Source organism: Lotus japonicus, chromosome 6 (genome assembly GCF_012489685.1).
Source record: "Lotus japonicus ecotype B-129 chromosome 6, LjGifu_v1.2".
NCBI lineage: Eukaryota > Viridiplantae > Streptophyta > Magnoliopsida > Fabales > Fabaceae > Lotus > Lotus japonicus.
In genome coordinates this window covers 14,502,981-14,521,079 of record NC_080046.1, presented here as the reverse complement: position 1 = coordinate 14,521,079, position 18,099 = coordinate 14,502,981, and the positions used below count along the sequence as shown (strand labels likewise).

Here is an 18,099-nt window from a genome sequence, read left to right as displayed (position 1 = left end):
TATTGTACTCTGATAGGGGAAGACTTTTAAGTTTTGATTGTTTGTTTGATGCTTTCTAAACATTTCATTGTATTTGAGCCATCACTGACTCTTCGTTTTGTGGGGTAACTTCTTTTTATTTGATAGTATGTGCATCTGCTTAAGGAAAAACTGAACCTAAGTTGGGGAAATTGATAAGCCTCTATTTTGTATACTTTTCTTATGTTTTCTGGCTATAAATTGTTCTTGATAGTTGCATTTTCTTCACAAAAACTCATGGCAAATAGGAAGGAAAATGTGGAAAAATGTCTAAAAAAATGAGCATTTGGCAAATTTTGCAAGTTAGCACCTATGGGCACTCACCGTAGAATGACTACACCAGATTCATAATGTAAATTTTTGCATCCTGAAAATTAGTTTTCAGAAACATGTAAAATCATAATGTAATTTCTCTTGTGCTAAAACAAAACTCAATTTTCCTCTTGTCCGAAAGCCCCCCCTCTCCAAAAAAATATAAATCCAGTACGATAATTACAGTTGTCCATTTCTTATTATCTCTTTTTCTTTAAAAAGGACGCAGCACGCAGAAAAATCCTGTCAACTTCATCAAACTTAGGTGAGTCAACATCTTTTTTCATGTTTTCTGAGTTGGACACTTGCCGTAGATGCTCCTCAAAATCATCTGATTCTCCATCACTTTGCTCTGGAAAATTGTCAAACTCATCCAAATAAAGAGGTTTCTCCTCCTTCACCAAATCGTCTACATCTGAATCTGTCTCAAAGATATCTGATAATTTATCAGTGTCAGAACAAGAATCCAATCCAGACTCAATATCTGTCTCATCCTCCGGGCACCCCATGTTACCATTTATCAGCTCACGAAGCTTATCTGAATTCTGTGGTTCTAAATTTGAAATACCACCAGATTCAACACTCGCTCCGTCAATTTTTTGGATTCCCTCAGCAGCCTCTGTTGTACTTTCACCAGTGCTTTGAATTTGTGCCCGAAGAATTTCGAGCTCTTGCTCAAGTCTAGGAATATATCTTCTCACAGCTCGGAGACCATCCCTATAAATTGATTTATCCAAAGCCTGCATAAATTGAGTCAGAACCAGCATCAACAAGGCATTATAGGGCTTCTAAATAAATAAATGCAAGGGTATAAAATTGGAAAAGGAAACATATCAATTTTTTAGAAAAAGACAAGTAGCATGAACAGAAGAGATTACATATACACATGCATAGACAATAAATGCCAGAATTCAAACATTGTAGTGGTTCTGCTTCTACAAGTAAAGCTTTGTGTGGAAACAAATTGAAGGAGAAGCAACTCCCTTTGGAAAAAACTGATAAAACAAGGTTTTCATATTACCCAAAGAAGAAAAAAAAGGAAGCAGATGTGAAGGCTGAATGCAGCCTCCACAAGTGTTTTACTATGAGCCTGTTTGGATACGGACTTATTGGAGCTTATCTACTAGAAAAAACACTAGATAAGCACTGATAAGTGCTCTTTGGTTTGCATCCAAACAGGTTCTATGTAGTATATATCTCCAAAAACCCACTTAAACGAAAGGCTTTTTTCAGGCGAGGCACATTAAAAAAGCATCTATTGTGGGAGTCAGATTTAACATTTTTCTCCGCTTCAATTTAGAATCTGTCATTAATGAAGGAAAATATCAATGGCATTAATCTCTAGCCACTTAATTTTACCAAAATGGCTTAATCCTGGACAGTGAAAACCAATAACTGTAGGAAGATATTTAGAAACCCCTCATCCGGATAAACTTTAGATGTATTCTATATTTATAATTATAAGTGATTAAAAATTGAACACAAACACAGTACCTTCTTTCGTGGAAGAGTGATTCGTGGAGACATTATCTCTGTTGGTGGCTGAGAATAATTTTTCCCTCTGTACATTATTATTGTGTTTTCTTCATGAATGTCAAGCACTATACCTCCAGTCAATCTCGCCAGCTCCGTGGCAATCTCCTTAACCTCCTCCGATGAAAATGTCTTTATAATCACTTTCAAAGTCTGATGTTTCTTCCAATGTAGATGCATGTTTAAAATTACACCTTGGTAAATTCCTCGCCTTCCAACTGGCACATAATTTTTGCATTTGAGGCCCATCTTTAAGAAGAAAAAGTGCTCTTCTGGTGTCAGAATCTCAGGATCATGGGTTATTTCTGATGTTTCTGTAGGCTCAATCTTCTTCAGAGCTTCACAAAGTCTCTCTTCTTTCTTCCGAGCCTAGAATGGTTGAGAAAGAATTGTATTGTGTCTTTATTAACCAATGCGGTAGACATAAAATACAAACCAGTAAACCAGAAGAATATATGTTTTGATTCAAAACAATAAATGTAATTGAGAATGCAAGAGCTCTGTCACTGCCAAAAATGGGAACAAAATAATTCATTCAATACCATGCCATCCGAGGACATCAAACATACCATTTAGTGCAGATAAAAGGCCAAAAAACGATGGAGCTGAATTTAGTAAAGGCAAATTTTCATTGAATAGCACGAGCAAAAATGAATATCATGATTCCCAGACAACCAGGACTCTATGGGCACTTTTTATAGAAAACAAGCCAAGTGAACAAGTAAAGTACTGCTGATCTATACAAACTTCTAAGATTGTAGAATTCTAAACTTTTTAGATTCCTTCATTGGAAATTACATAATTATATCAGAGATCCAATAAAGTTTTGACATACAAAATCAAAATAAGTTCCTCTATGATGATTCTAACAATAATTAATTGCAGAACAACTTGTATACCGTGATGAAATTACAGGGATTGTCTTTAGGGTATTCAAAGCCTAAAAATGAATACAAAGAATAAAATTGTAATAACATATTGAGTTTCATCTCATAAAAGATAAAGTACTTAGCCTGATTTATAATGATAGTATACTCCTAATTCTTAGTAAAATACAGAAACTAATTAAGATTCCGAATCCCAATTATAAATAAGAAAATAAAGAAACCAAACTTAAAGAATAATCTCAATTGCTCTAAGATATGATCAAGATATTATAAGATATCTTTTTAAATTCTAATCTAACACAGAAATACTAGGATTGACCTTCATTAAAAACAAGAAAAATCTTACTAATGTTCTACCAAGACAAAGGAAGTCTCACGGAACATTTAGAAGAAAACAATTAATCATTACACATGTTCTTGCAGGAAGAAGATACCTTTCCATGAATATCAGTGACAAGTAATAAAGATTTAGAAAATATTTTGTACTCTCATCTCACGCTATCCTGCAAGCTGGAAGAACTGTTGGTAAGACAACAAGCTACTTGTGGAGGACCTTCTCTCAAACAAAGAAAAGGTATAGGTCCATGTGCTTGGCGCGGGTAAGGAGCACCGGATTGTGATCCAGAGATACAACACTCGGGTTATAACAAAAAATGGAGGTAGAAGAGTGGCAACTTGCACATCCTGAAGAAGGGATTGAGTCCAAAGGATATCAGCTGAAATATGGGCAAGAATAATACAGTCTACCTCAGTGCTGTAGCAGGCAATGACTTCTTGCTTGACGGACCACCAGGAAATGAGATTAGGCCCATGAAAAACACATGCACTTGAGGTAGAGCACCTGTCATCTGGATCTATGGCCCAGTCAGTGTCGCAAAAATCCTCTTGATTTGCAGGTCAGACGTGATGCTTCCCTTGAGGTCCCGAAGAATCCTCTTCACAGCAGTCCAATGTCTGTTAAGAGGGCTTTTCATAAATTGACTAACTTTGTTAACTTAGAAGTTCATCTCAGGATTGGAGATGGTTAGGTACGGAAGAGCACCTACTTTGGAGCAATACAGGCAGGTAGGGATCATGAAAAGCAAAGCTTGCATGTTTAACAAGTCTCGGTCTGGTGATCATTGAGGAACAAATAGGCATGCAATCAAACATGTTGGCTTTAGCTAAAAGATCCTTGATGTACTAAGGTATAGGGAAAACAAGAGCATCCAAAGACTTGAGGAAATCATAATCAGGGAGGTGGAAAACAGCTTAAAATGTGGGACAGCAGACTATAGGGAATTAGTAGGGAGTCTGTTAATGAGATAGATGGCAGTGGTGAATGCATGATCTGGAAATTTGTAAGGGAGAGATGTTTGGGCAAGAAGAGTGAGCCCTAATTCAACGATGAGGCGATATTTTCTTTCCACAACACCATTTTGATGGTGGGTGAGAGGGCATATGAGCGTACGGGTGATGCCATTTTCAGTGAGAAATTTGTTGAAATGTTTAAATTCCCACCCCCCCCCCCCCCCCCCCCGCGCCCCCGCCCCCAATTACAGCTCTACCATCGTTTTGAACTGTTTGAAAACAATAAAATGCTTCTGACTTAGCAAAGGGAACATGCCTCCACAAGTGACAAAAAATTAATTCGAATAGCGAAGTATAAATAGTAGTGGATAATTGGGAGTGCAATCAATGGGCTTTGCCAAGACAACAAGTTGTGCACAAGTCAAATGTACTTTTCTCAGGAAAATGAATATTAAAAAGATTGAGTACATGCTGTAATGTAGTGGCATTGGGATGTCCCAACCTTTGATGCCACATAATATAGGAAGAACTAGCAGAAGCAGAAACTTAATTTACAAAAGGAAATTGTACAGAATCAGTACATGGATGCTGAGACGAGAAAATAAGCATGTCTGTTAATTGATAAAGGCCATCTTTGCCAATAGTGTCATGGAGGAGACTTGGTTTGAACCCTGTGATTTAATACCACAAAAGAAAGGATAAAATAAAAAAATACATTGTTATCTTTGACCAAATTTGCTAACACTCATGAGATTTTTGGTAACAGTGGGAACATGAATGAAATGTTTGAGAATAAGAGGGGAGAGGATGTGGAACCACTAGAGTTAATTGATAAACTTTGTCCATTTCTAGTTAAGATTTGATCAGGCCGTTCAAATGGCTCAGTTTTCTATCATCCAGGTCAGAGGCCCAATCAGCATTACAGAAACCACGGATATGAGCGGAAGTGAGAAATGAGGAAGCTGGACACAGTAAGAGACCAATAGTCATGGTACCCTTGAGACACCCGAAAATTTGCTTAATGCAGTTCGGTGAGTTTTAATGGGATTGCTCATAAATTGGCTGACCTTGTTAACCGAGTAGCCAAGCTCATGTCTAGAAATGGTGAGATATTGGAGGGTTCTAACAGTAGATCTAGACAAAAAAAGGGTCATAAAATGGAGAGCTTTCAGGATCCGTGAGCTTGTGGATGGTGACCATAGGGGAGGAAATTGGCTTGTAATCAGCCATATTAGCTTCTGACAGAAGATCCAGAATATACTTGCTTTGAGTTAAGAGAAGTGAACCATTTGGGAGGTGTTTTACCGCAATCCTAGGAACATAGTCTAGAGTGCTTAGCTGTTTGAGGGCAAAGACACAATGTTGAGGCGTTCAATAATCCGTTGAGCCAGTGAAGAGGAATTGCTCGTGAAAATGATGTCATCAACATATACAAGGATGAAAAGGAGAACTGAAATGATAAAGTAGATGATTAATGATGAATCATGGTGGCTTGCCATAAAGCCAGACTAAAGTAATGTAGACCAATGCTTTTCAAACCAGGCCTGAGGAGCCTGTTTCATGCCATAGAGTGCCTTGATCAACTTGCAGACCACAGACTTGTTGCTCAAAACCAGGTGGCTGAGACATATAAACTTCCTCCTCTAAAAAGCCATTCAGAAAATCATTATTGACATCTATTTGCTACAAAGACCAACCAAAGGTGTGAGAATCCTAGCTTTTCATTCTAAAACCTAAATGTAAGCCATGTGTAGCATGTAAAATACTAATCAGAAAAGGAAATGTATCTAGATATAGCTAGCAAAGGGTGACAATGGGGAAATAGGAAAGAATCAGCAAATAACACTATTCCAATTCAAAAACAATAGCAATGGTAGATCTTTGCAAATTATAAAAAAAGGGACAAAATAGAAAATTAACTTACCTTTAACAATTTATATAAAAGTTTTTCCTCTGCTGTCATCCTTTCATACTCTTTCTTCTTCTTAAATCTGAAGAACTTTAGCCATCTCACAACAGCTCGTTTGCCCTTCAGTTTTTTCCTCTGTACTTTGGCATTATCAGCACAACTATCACTTGGTGATTTTTCAGAATCCTGAAGTTGCTCTACCATCTTATCATTACACTTTAGAAATGGACCCGAATGGAAGCTAAGGTGCCCTATGAAAGCAGACGGTTTTAAATCATGGCGATGACCAAAAGTAGGTTCCTGGGCCTGGCCACAAACCTTGCATACAGTATAATTCAAGTTACAGCAGTGTTAGTCAATATTCAACAAAACTACTGAAAATCTTTTGCTTCACACAAGAGATTACAAGTTAACACAAAAAAAAAGATTTTCAAAAAGATCATCAATAAACTAAAATATTCAGTAGAAGTCCAGCCAGTTAATGATTTTTGCCTTCTAAACTAACTAAAACCAAATTGGTAATACATTGCTATATTAAAACTAGTCTAAAAGAGTTCAGCTAAATTTAGAAGCTTGTCATCTCCTATGAAGCACTCCGACACGGACACCAGACACGACTAATAACCAGAAAATAGGACACCATATATATATATATATATATATATATATATATCACCTTCCCAAAATCAAGACAGGTTAAGAGCAATTTTCTTATGAAAATGAGCCTAAAAAATACTAAAAGGTATATTATTTCTCTTTACAAAAAAAAACATGAATAGTTGATTCATATTCTTTAATACAACATAAGAGATTTGAAAAGATATTTTACAGGTTCTATTTTTAAATGATTTTTCAAATTTAAAACCCATAACTTATAAATATGTTGTCTTCGAAAAAAAAATTATGAAATCAGTGTCCTAGAGGTGTCTAGACAAGAAGAGGTGTGGGGTTCAATCCCTTGAGAAGTTTCAGAGCTCAAAGGAGTGTCCGAGAATTATTTTTTATTTTAATTCAGACAGTGCAAAAAGGCCCGTGCTTCTAAACTATAAACACTACAAAATAGTGTTGCACAAGTGTCGAACCAGTGTCAGTCTTGTTCGACTTCCGGACAATTGTTCAGAGTTGTCGGTGCATCTTAAATTATGACCAAACACAATAGTAAAATTACTTTTTCAGTTTAAACAAATGGGAATATCTGTCAACTAGTAACAAAAAGGCATTTTGGTATTCATTTCAATGAGAATTCCACTCAATCCACAAGCGACAATTATTGTGTTTAATTTGTGCACGTTGGTTAAGTTTGGTTACTATTACTAGGTACATCATAGCACACATGGTAACCCAAAATCTCTTTTGGTATGCATGAGATCTCCTCCCTCCCCATTAAATGAAAACCCCAAAACCCCAAAACCAATACATTACTGATGATGGTGCAATAAAAACACAATTACCAGATGTTGGTAACAACGATAAATAGGGCTTGAGGAAATGGCCAACGTTGTTGTCGACGCCCCCTGTAACTGATCTACAATACCAAAGAAAGGTTTTTAGTAATGATCCCTACAAATTTTTTGACCGGAAAACCAGAAAATGAACAAGAGAACTCTTAAACCTTGTGAAAAAGAAGAGCCTATGCAAGAAATGAAAAGGTTTGGAGCTGAACGATAGACATGGTCCACTCCCTTATGAATGTGCCGAAGAATTGGGAAAATATGTCTCTGTCGTTGCACCATGATTGTGACCTTTCTTCTGTACAAGGGAACAGGAATAGTTTACATTCAATTACCAGACTTAGAATAGGAAAATAAACTAGTTATCATGTTTCAGCTTCTACTAGGAACGCATGCCAACTATTCAACACTAAGCAAATCAAAGTATGGATATGATAGGAACTAGCTGAAAATAGGGAAATCCCTCTTGATTACAAAACACAACAGCAGAATTTCGAGGATCTTCCAAGCCTCCCAATGCCAAAGACCCTGAACTAGATCACTAAACCGCTAACTAACTAACTAACTAACTAATATTCTGTTACCAACCTAATTGTACTAAGTCTACCTATCAAAATATGAACCAACCCCAAAAACTCTGCTATCTGCTGCATATACAATGAAATGAAAATAATTGCTAATGAACAACAATAGATGATGAAGACTAAACACTTCTCAAAGATTTATCATCATTAATACTCAAATGTTATGACCTAAAGACACAATCACCATTCATCCAAGGCATGAGATAATAACAAAGATGAACAGGAAGAGGGTTTTACCAATGTGGTGAGGCTACCAATAACAAAGTTCCTACAACTAATCAGGTTCCAAATTCCAATAGGGAGCCTTATTCTTCCCTCACAGATGCCCTGACCGCTTCCTCCCACGAAAGACGGCGACGAAGAACCAACGGCGGAAAGAGATATCTCATGACAAGGCCTGTCTTTCATACTCAGCTGCGGCGGCTATATGGCCAACCCAACCCAACATGGTGGCCGGAATCCATCACGAAATTGCGGTGAACCTTGGCACAGAGGATGACTGACAGAGACTCCTCGAGTGTGGTTCACGGAGGTGAACGGGAGCGGACTGTGGAGAGCCTCGACGGTGGTTCGCGGTTCCAGGAAGGCTCTAAGGTTGATTGCAGTGGCGGTAGCTTGCTGCAATTTGCACAGTTGCACATTGGCTTCTGCCAATTACAACGAGTATGTTTGGTTAGGGAAGAAAGTGAGAGAAAAGAAAAGTACAAGGGAAAAAAGAGAAAAAACAAGAAAAGGAGGGAGAAAAATGGATTATTGACCGGTCAAAATTGATGATAGCTTTGTAAGGCCCCATTCGGCGTGGTTTTTTATTTTATGTTTTGAAATTTTGTTTTCAGCTTTATAAATCTAGTTTTTGTTTTTTGTGATTTTGAGTTTTAAAAAACTTGTCGTCAACTTTGTAAATTCACAATAGTTACAATAATTAACAACTTTGTGAAATGACAACAATGGGTGGTAGCGGCGACATGATAATGGAGGGGTCAGATAGCAGCAACGACAGAGTTTTGATATTACTTAATGGAAGTGACAGTGACAGTTGTGGTGGTGGCGGCAATGACATTGGTAGTGGAGGTAGCAATAGTGGTTGTGACGCTGGTGGAGGTGATAGTGCAGGTGGTGGTGCCAACGTCCATGGAAGCAGTGGTGACGGTGGAGGTGGTTGTAGTGATAATGAAAGTATGGTGGTGGAGGGGGTGTTGGAGAGTGGTGGTGGTGTTGGAGAGTGGTGATTGTGGCTGTAGTGGCAGCGATAGTGGTGATGGCGACAATGAAGGTGGTGACGGTGACGCATGTGAAAATGGTGAAGGGTGGTGGGAGGCGGCGGTTGAGGTGGTAATGGCGATGATGGGTAGTGGTAGCGGCGGTGGCACAGGCAGATGATGCATGTGGAGGTGGTGACATGGAGATTGACGGCAACAGTGGTGGTGGCGGCGGTGGCGATGATGGCAGTGGCAGTGGTGGCGATGAAGGTGGTTGTGGTGGCGGCGATGGTGTTGGCGGTGGGTGGTGATGGTGATGGAGTTACATGTTATTGAAACTAAAAATCATAATCACAAAATCATATTTTGTGGTTTTGAAAAACAGGCTAAAACGGTTTTTGAGATCAATAAAATCTCACTTAACCTCCATTTTTGCGGATTTATATTATTGATGATTAATCGATTATGAAAAGACTTGGATATATAAGAGATTGTAGCCATAAATATATATTAAAGTATATTGGTTGAGTCTAGTTTTGTTTTATTTTATATATACAAAACTTAGTGGGTTGATTGGGTTCTATCTCTTGATTTGTTAACAATTCAATTATATTCGAACAATAAAATACCATTTTTTTTTTTGCAAAATGATACAGAAAAGTTTTTTTCATAACATAATAACTTAAGATGAGTTATGTTTTGGAAAAAACCTATGCATCGAGTTAGATTAGGGTGTGGGTCTTAGGCTGCAATGAGTTGAGTTTAGGTATGAAAATTCGAGTTTGGATTTGAGTTTGAGAAATGCAAAATCTGAGCCTAATTCAACCCGTTGCTATCCTATTCATAGAGCATCCAAAGGAAAGAATACTTTAATATTTGTGTTGTTTTTCCGCAAGCTAACATCTCCCTCTCTCCTATAGCAAACATAGAGAAAATCTAGCAAACTCTTTTTTCAAAGATATTCTTTCAGTTGTTTATGTAATTGGTTTGTTTTTTAAAATTATATTGCTCTAGTTTTAGTCTTGTATTAAATTGTTTTTCCATTCCTCTTAAAATTTTGAATTTTATTTCACTCGTCGTTAGTAGGATATTGATAAGTGTTTGGGTGGATCACTTTCATTTTGGTCCGTAATGCCATGCTAATTTCATGGGGACTAAAACTAATTTGATAAGATGCAGAGGGCGAGGGATGAACTGACCTCCATTAGAGTCCATGCATAGACGGACTTCCTATAGGATTGATACTTTATTTTTGTGAGAATCCACAGTATTCACACATAGGAAATCAATGGCTCCAGGGATGAGGTTTAGTTTTGTTGCAATAGCCATGACAATATCCCGGTACATATTATACCTATTCGCATTTGATGGCACAATACGTTTCTGATAAAGCCACCCAATCAAATCTATGTTCTTCCACTTCTCCACAACGAGCTTGAAATATTGAGGTAGATTAAATTTGTTTTCTGAGCATGCACCGTGCCAAATCTATTCATGCGTCCAAAACTTCATGGGAGCGCCAAATATATTTAGGCTTAATTGCATTTTTGCTCCTTCATCTTTCACCGTTGTGCGAAATCTCTCCCCCATGTTTAAAATGAGCGGATTCCCTCCCTTATGTATTAAGTTGTTAAATTTTGCTCCTTCCGTTAGTTAGCCGTCTAAAAGCTAACAGCAGTTGTTATTTTCACCTCTCCTTTTACTATCTGCACCACCTACACTAAATTAAAAAATATTTTTTTATTTTAAAATTTTTATACTCAATGAAAAAAAAAACCCCCTCTTCTTCCTCAAATCACGTTTTTCCTCACCACCCACTCTGCCCCAACCATGAACCACCACCGCCACCCACATTTTCTTACCCAAATTTCCACATGTGTTTCCTTGCCTCTTACCCTCTTTTGCATTCTCACGTCTAAATCCCCATTCTTTGGGACCAAAACACCCAAATGACCCTTTGGCCTTCACCAAGCTTATCTCCAACCAGAAAATCACTCCTCTTCAAGCTTCTCCTTCCAGATAAACTATCCAAACCCAATTAAAGAGGAGCCAGAATGTACGAATCAATGGAACCAACAATAACACGAGAAACCCGCATCTATGAATGTCTGATAAAAACAAATGTACAAACCCAATTGCTAGTGAAAAAATCAGAAGAAATCCCTACATCTCCAAAAACCGAGTAACAACCCAGCAAATCAAACGCCATATCGCAGCAACCCAAGAAGAAGAAGAAGGGTTTTTGAGTGGGGTGAAAGACAGAAGCAATGTGGGTCAATGTTCTAGTTCTTCTGTGTGGTATCAAAGGAAGGGGGATAAGGCGGGTTCAGGAAAACAGTGCTTGACGTTTTGGGCGGTGGCGGTGGCGTTTTCGGTGGTGGTGGTGGTTCATGGTTGGGTGGCCACCAGCGTTTTGGGTGGCGATGATGGAGGTGGTTCATGGTTGGGGGAGAGAAGAAGATAAGTGGGTGGGGAGAAGAAACGTGATTTGAGGAGAAGTTGGTTTTTTTTACATCAAAATAATATAAAAAATAATTTTTTATTTAATTTAGTTTAGGTGGTGCAGATAGTAAAAGGAGAGGTGAAAATAGCAATTGACGTTAGCTTTTAGACGGCTAACTAACGGAAGGAGCAAAATTTAACAACTTAATACATGAGGGAGGGAATCCGCTCATTTTAAACATGGGGGAGGGATTTCGCACAACGATGAAAGATGAGGGAGCAAAAGTGCAATTAAGCCATATATTTAATTTGGCTAAAAATAATCAAAATCAAACCTGGTGTTCTAAACCTGTATATAAAATAAAAGGGAATTGGTTATTTAATTCATTGAAATTTGAAAAAATAAATTTCAAAAGTGTCAGCTTAAAATCAACAAACACATATAACTCACTGGACTTTCTTTAAATTGTGTGTTGGTGGGACATAAATGTTTGGCAGTGGTAGGGGGGCTGGGTTATGTTTGCAGGCCAGATCCCGTGAATGGTAAATCTCTTTGGTGGTGGAGGTATTATGCAAGGCCGAGCAGCAAACATGCAAACAGTGGGGGACCACTGTTGGGATAATATCAGGTAGTCATACTGATAAGCACAAGTTAGCTTAATTAGTAAGGTAAGAAGAATGATAGGCATAGGACACCTGAGGAGATATTTCATGATGATTAATTTTGATAAAATGTAATTGCAAGAGTGATGAAATTATTATGAGATTTATGTGATGTATTTATAGTGGAGCTAGATGCAGTGTTCAAGTTTATTAGAGAAGGAGAATGTTTTACGTAACCGCCAAATGTGATAAAGACTCACTTTGGTCCTTGAATGTGGCAGGCGCTGTCACATTCGTCCCTATAAAAATTCATCATGCAGTCCCTGGAAGTGGCATACGTTGGTCAAATTAGTCATTCCGCCAGTTTTGGTCAACTAACGGAGATGGCGTGACAAACGTTAGGAAAATTAGTCCCTGAATGTGGCAAACGCATGCAATTTCGTCCCTACTAAAAAATTGCAAGAAGAAGAAGAAGAAGAATTGCGGATTTTAGGGACATAGGCTAGGACGGGTTAATGGACAGGACCGATCCTAAACACCTTGAGCAGAATCAACAATATGTGCATTTTCTCCCACAAATGCAACTAATTTCTGGTGTCTAACCCAAACAAGTTCCAAATTCAACAGCTCGGAGAAGCTCAACATAATTGCTCCTCTTTGTGCAATTTACTCCACCAGCACCCAAGGACTCATGCTCACATGTGGTGAATCTCGAACACTACTAGCAAATTGACTTCAAAATCCAAAACACCAGAACTTTGCAACTGAACCACCCAAATCAGTAAAGCATGGCAAACAAGTGAATGTGGTGGTGTCCAAGAAGCCAAAATCTCTATAGCATAACCATGTCAACAAAACCAAATAAAAGCTTCTTAACAACTCATCCCCTTCATAAAAACAAGACAACAGGAATCACCTTCAAGGCACCATATGGTGCAGTTTTTTTTTTTTGATAAACCAAATGAATATATTGAAATGAAGTACAAGGGGTACTTCAACCCAATACAAGAGAGAGCGAAGAGAAAAATAAAGAGAAAACAGTCTAACTTTTGGTGCAGTATCCAACTTTTGGTTCAATACTGACTATTAGAGCTATGATTGGTGCCATTATGAGTGGTATGATAGCAGATTCGCAGGTCGTCGCCTAAGAATGATGTTTCATTTAAGAGACTTTTATCAGCTGATAGCGGCTAAGCCTAGGAACCAATTAATGAGTGGTATAATGGCAGACTATTTGAGCATAGAAAACTCCTGGAAAGCGAGCAAAGCCTAGGAACCAATTAATCATAGCTCAATGTTAAACGTTCAGAAAACAGAAAAGACAAAATGTTTGTTGTCTTAGAATTTTAAGACATTTTATCTCACATTTTTTTTTCATTTTTACCCTCATTTAATAAATTTTGTATTATTTATCACAATTTATATTGACCAACAATTATTTTTCTCTATCTACTAATGAGTGGACTTTAATGTAAATTAATTAATATTTCAGTTCAGTTTTATGTCTATAAATGACTTAAATGACTTCTTACTCTGTAAGGATGGAAGGAAGGTGGAAGTAGTACTTTCTAAAGATAAAAAATATGTAGTACATGAATGTTTTTCAACCGATTTCTATTCTAAATATTTTTTTATATATAGAACATTAACTAAATCAAATCTGTAAGAAAATGATGTTCCAGAGTCCAGTCACAAATACAATGTGTAATTCCTTTATTTTCTCTTGAAGGATTCATTGTACAATTCAGGTGCTTGCTTTGCTTCCAACCACAACTAAATTTGCTTAACAAAGAAAATCATTGCCCAATTGCCCAGGCACTTGATCTCAACCTATAGGAATAGAAAAGCTAAAAAGAAACATCTAAACAAAAATTACAAGAACTTACATAGACAAAACTAACAAACTAAAAGCAGAGAGTACTGGTGTAATAAAAGGAGAGGAAAAAACAAACTTTTTGAAGTAAAAAGAGAAATAATCACAATTGTGCAGGAAAAAAAAAGTGTGTGAAGGTATATATACTTCTTGTGCAGGGATTTAAATTAGGGAGCGTTGCGGAATTGAGAACAAATATGGGTCTATACGGCCGCAATTGCAGCCATGATTCCGATGCAGACACTCCAAAACCCGTTATGTTGCCGTCGCAATTTAAAACCCTGCTTTTGTGGGTCAAGACTGTGAGATGATACGTGTGTAAAGGAACTCGTTCCATGTATCAGGCAAACCAGGTAAACACCAATGGATACAATCTGCATAAACAGCTGGTTCAGCTTGTTGCTCTGGAGTTAACATCTTTCCTTGACGAATGGTGTACACAGAGGTGTGTGCATCTTTTCTTAACTCTGATAAGCTTGTGATGTTGAGGAAGTTCACTGGGACATTCATTGAGTGTGTCACATTGTTGGCAATCACATATAGGCGACGATCTGTGCCCACATCTAATGGCGTAGACATGTTGAGAATTGGTGTTGTTTCTTTGGCACATTTTATGCCATTTGGATTGTTCCAAGCTTCACTCCTAAAAGATTACACATGTGTAACTTAGAAATGTTAAAATTCAAAAATAATTCACAAGGTAAACTTTAAATTTGGCAAACGTAAAAGCATAGTAGTAGTGGTTCACCAAACAAAATACCAAATATATATCTAACTTGAAATTACCAACCATGTCATGGAATAAGATTGCAGCAAGGATGGTCTCACCTAATGGCATAATCAAATACTGAAGTGTATTTGAAAATTACACTGCCAGCCATTAGGCTTTCTTTGTTATATCATCTTTAGATAACTTTTTATTTTACCATAATCAGTTCTTACATTTAAAAACTATATCCACAATTTTTTTCCTCAAAATTGATTTCGAATTAATTGCAGAAGGAACTTTAATAGTTATTGGAGCGAATCACCAAATCAACCTCTACAAAATCATGTCTCAATCAAGTTAGTCGTTAGAAAAGAAAAAAAACTTTCAAAAATTCTTAAAATTTGATCAACTAAAGCATCAGTACCTGCAATGCATGATCTTTTATTTATAAATTTGGTAATTCACTTTCTAAAAGCTATCATAAAAATACAAATTTGCTAGCCTAATAGTAGACCCCCAAAAAAGTGGTCATGTGCAACATTGGGGACATCAAAATAAAACAACCCATTAAAAGTGATGAAAATGCATGCAAAAGCTAAAAATTAGGCACTCATTGGCTATCGCAAAAGCAAGCATTATCACAATTTGACCACATAATCACTATTTTAGTGAAAAAATGAGAATAAAAAAGGCACAAATTAAGATTTATTTGAGCTTTACTTGATATGAAGAGGAGACATGCTAGAGAAGAAAACTTTGGTGCGATTTGGATCAATGTTGTCATCCACCCACTTTGACCAAGTCTTGAGGACTCTCTCATATGCTATTGGCCGAGGGATTTCATCATACTCAGTGGATCCTTCATCAAACGACCCTCGTCTTTTGCATTTCACATCACCCCATAATTAACATGAAAACACAAATTAGTTTCCTGAATTTGCTAGAAAATAAGCTAAGATGCTTTCAAAGAGACTATGATGTGGTGCTTACAAGACTTTCATGGTGCCAGTGTTCATCCACCATATGTAGGTGTTAAAGATCAGATAGTCCACATTCTTCCAATTCATACTATGTTTTTCAATTGATTCAGGCATGATAATACGGTTCAATATGCTGTGCATTGTTGGATCATCTGAATTTGACTCTACAAGGAATGGTGCCCAGTAGAATTCCACTGTAGCATTATAATCCTGCAACACACACAATCAGAAAACTGCTCAATGATTTGGGTTTTTTGTGTCTCCTGCATTCATGCAATTCAAATATTTTAAGGCGTCTAATCAAAGTTTGAGTGATCACATTTTAAGTCACCAACTACATTTTAAAATGTGAATCCTCATATTAAGTTTAGACGGCTTAAAATGTTTAGCTCCTAAATGTAAGATTTCTCCTTAGAATTCAAATCCATCAATTTATATAGGTCCATCTTGTTCCCCCTGAATTACCGGATATTGGCACAATAATCCAAAGCCAGATCTAGCAGACAAGATCCAAATTAGTAAATACGTGACCTTCCAATTAAACATGCCAAATGGGTCATCAAGTGACCCATTGAAGCATGACTCTGACTGATTTTAGCCAACAAGTGTCATAATTAATGATGTTGAAAACTTTATCATTCTACCAGTACTAGTATTATGCTCACCGTTAATCATTATGTGGACAAAAATGGCCTACCATAGATAGAAAAGGTGGAAAAAAAGACAAACCTCAATTGTGAAGATAGAAAGAGAACCAATCTTGTTCAAGCTCTTTCTTCCTTGAGGAATAACAGATTGGGTCAGACAAATCATTGATTCCCACTGGTTCCTATTCAATGAGTCTCCAACAAACATGAGCCTCTTCCCTCTAAGCTTCTCAAGCAGAAGCCTTGGTTTAAACCTTGAGAATTCACACAAAACTTAATCATTCAAAATTGTTAAAACAAAGCAGAAAACATAGAGAAAGAAAAAGAAAAAAATTGCAGGTTACTTGGGTAAAGAACAATCTCTAGGTTGCCATTTCCAATTCTGATACAGAGAATCAGGTCTTCCATTCCTCATGCAAGTTACTTGAGCAGTGAGAAACTCACATTGGTCTTCTTTGTACAAAGGGTGTGTCACATTATCAAGAACCCATTTCCCTGTAAACAAGTCACACTCTTCAGGAGGCAACACAACAAGCTCAGAATCCTCCTCTTCTTCTTTTTCCTCTGCCACCATGGATTTCATGTCAATTGGCTTCTGGGTTTCCTCAGAATCATCCTCCTGAATTTTCTTCAACTGAGTTCTTGATGAACTCTCTGTAACCATGACAGTGGCCTTGTCTTTCTCTGTTTCTGATTTGGCTTCTTGAATTTCTTGAGGTTTGGACATGGAGAATGTGAACTCTGCAATTGACTTAACATCCTCGTTGTACATGAAGGCACCAATGAGGAACATGGAGAAGACCACCACAGAAATTGAGAGCTTATTGTTCTTTCTTGCTTTCATCATGGTGGCAAAAGTTTCAAAATTGAAAAGATGAGCCTTGCGGCTAAGAGGCTGCATAGTAGAGACTAGAGAGAAAGAGTGAATAACAGAAGGCCTTTGTGAAAGGATTGGGGAGAAAGAGATAGAAATATAGAAAGAAATGAAGGACATTATTGAGGTGAAGAAGCAACGATTTTCTTAATTGAGGTTTGGTGAGATGGAGTTGTCTTTGAAGAAACTGGAACAGAATATGGTTTTGGTGCGGTGAGGGAGAATTAGAATTCAAGCGTGAGTTTGGAGTCTCACATTAGTTAACGATAGATGAGGTGAGAACTTTATAAAATGTGACTCATAAATCCAATGTTTTCAAGTTTTGGGTAGAGATACGCAGTAAAAATGGATTAAATCTCTTGATGGTTTTTGGTATTTACTCATTAGTGATTTGAGCTCCTAAGAGAAATGTCTTTCTCACATTATCAAGTTCTTTGTTTCTCTATTTTCTTTTTAAATTCATATAAGCCATTTGTAACAGCTTTCATTTCAACATCTCCCTCAAATTTTCAGATAAAAGGTGAGAGTAGTGATCTCAGAGGAGTGATCTCAAAGTCTTTAGAGTTGGTCTTAGTCTGAGTCAGTTGAAAGGGTGCATTATATTATGATGTGGTGGAGTTCAAGCACTTTATTAGACACCATGTTGTTGTCTTTCAGTTTCATAATGCAAAGGCAAAGTTTTGATCCTTGGTGGAAGGTCAGAAAGTGGTTTAGTAGAAATAGGTTAGTGGTGAGTGTGTGTGTGTTGTATTGGGTTGTGAAGCCCCCCACCTAAAGCAGGGTAGGGT

At 37.3% G+C, this 18,099-nt stretch overlaps 2 protein-coding genes across 2 annotated transcripts; both read right to left on the bottom strand.

Moving 5' to 3' along the window:
• Positions 1 to 366: 366 nt before the first annotated feature.
• On the bottom strand, positions 367 to 8,686 carry LOC130723886 (uncharacterized CRM domain-containing protein At3g25440, chloroplastic). Its single transcript, XM_057575032.1, has 6 exons — positions 8,222 to 8,686; positions 7,562 to 7,698; positions 7,401 to 7,474; positions 5,965 to 6,267; positions 1,825 to 2,232; positions 367 to 1,070 (listed from the first exon to the last, which is right to left on the bottom strand). The coding sequence occupies exons 2-6, from the start codon at positions 7,680 to 7,682 to the stop codon at positions 531 to 533; spliced, it is 1,446 nt and encodes a 481-aa protein (XP_057431015.1). The 5' UTR covers positions 7,683 to 7,698; positions 8,222 to 8,686; the 3' UTR covers positions 367 to 530.
• A 5,236-nt stretch (positions 8,687 to 13,922) lies between these two features.
• On the bottom strand, positions 13,923 to 18,099 carry LOC130724191 (xylan O-acetyltransferase 1). Its single transcript, XM_057575365.1, has 5 exons — positions 16,782 to 18,099; positions 16,520 to 16,691; positions 15,801 to 16,000; positions 15,531 to 15,689; positions 13,923 to 14,744 (listed from the first exon to the last, which is right to left on the bottom strand). The coding sequence occupies exons 1-5, from the start codon at positions 17,429 to 17,431 to the stop codon at positions 14,396 to 14,398; spliced, it is 1,530 nt and encodes a 509-aa protein (XP_057431348.1). The 5' UTR covers positions 17,432 to 18,099; the 3' UTR covers positions 13,923 to 14,395.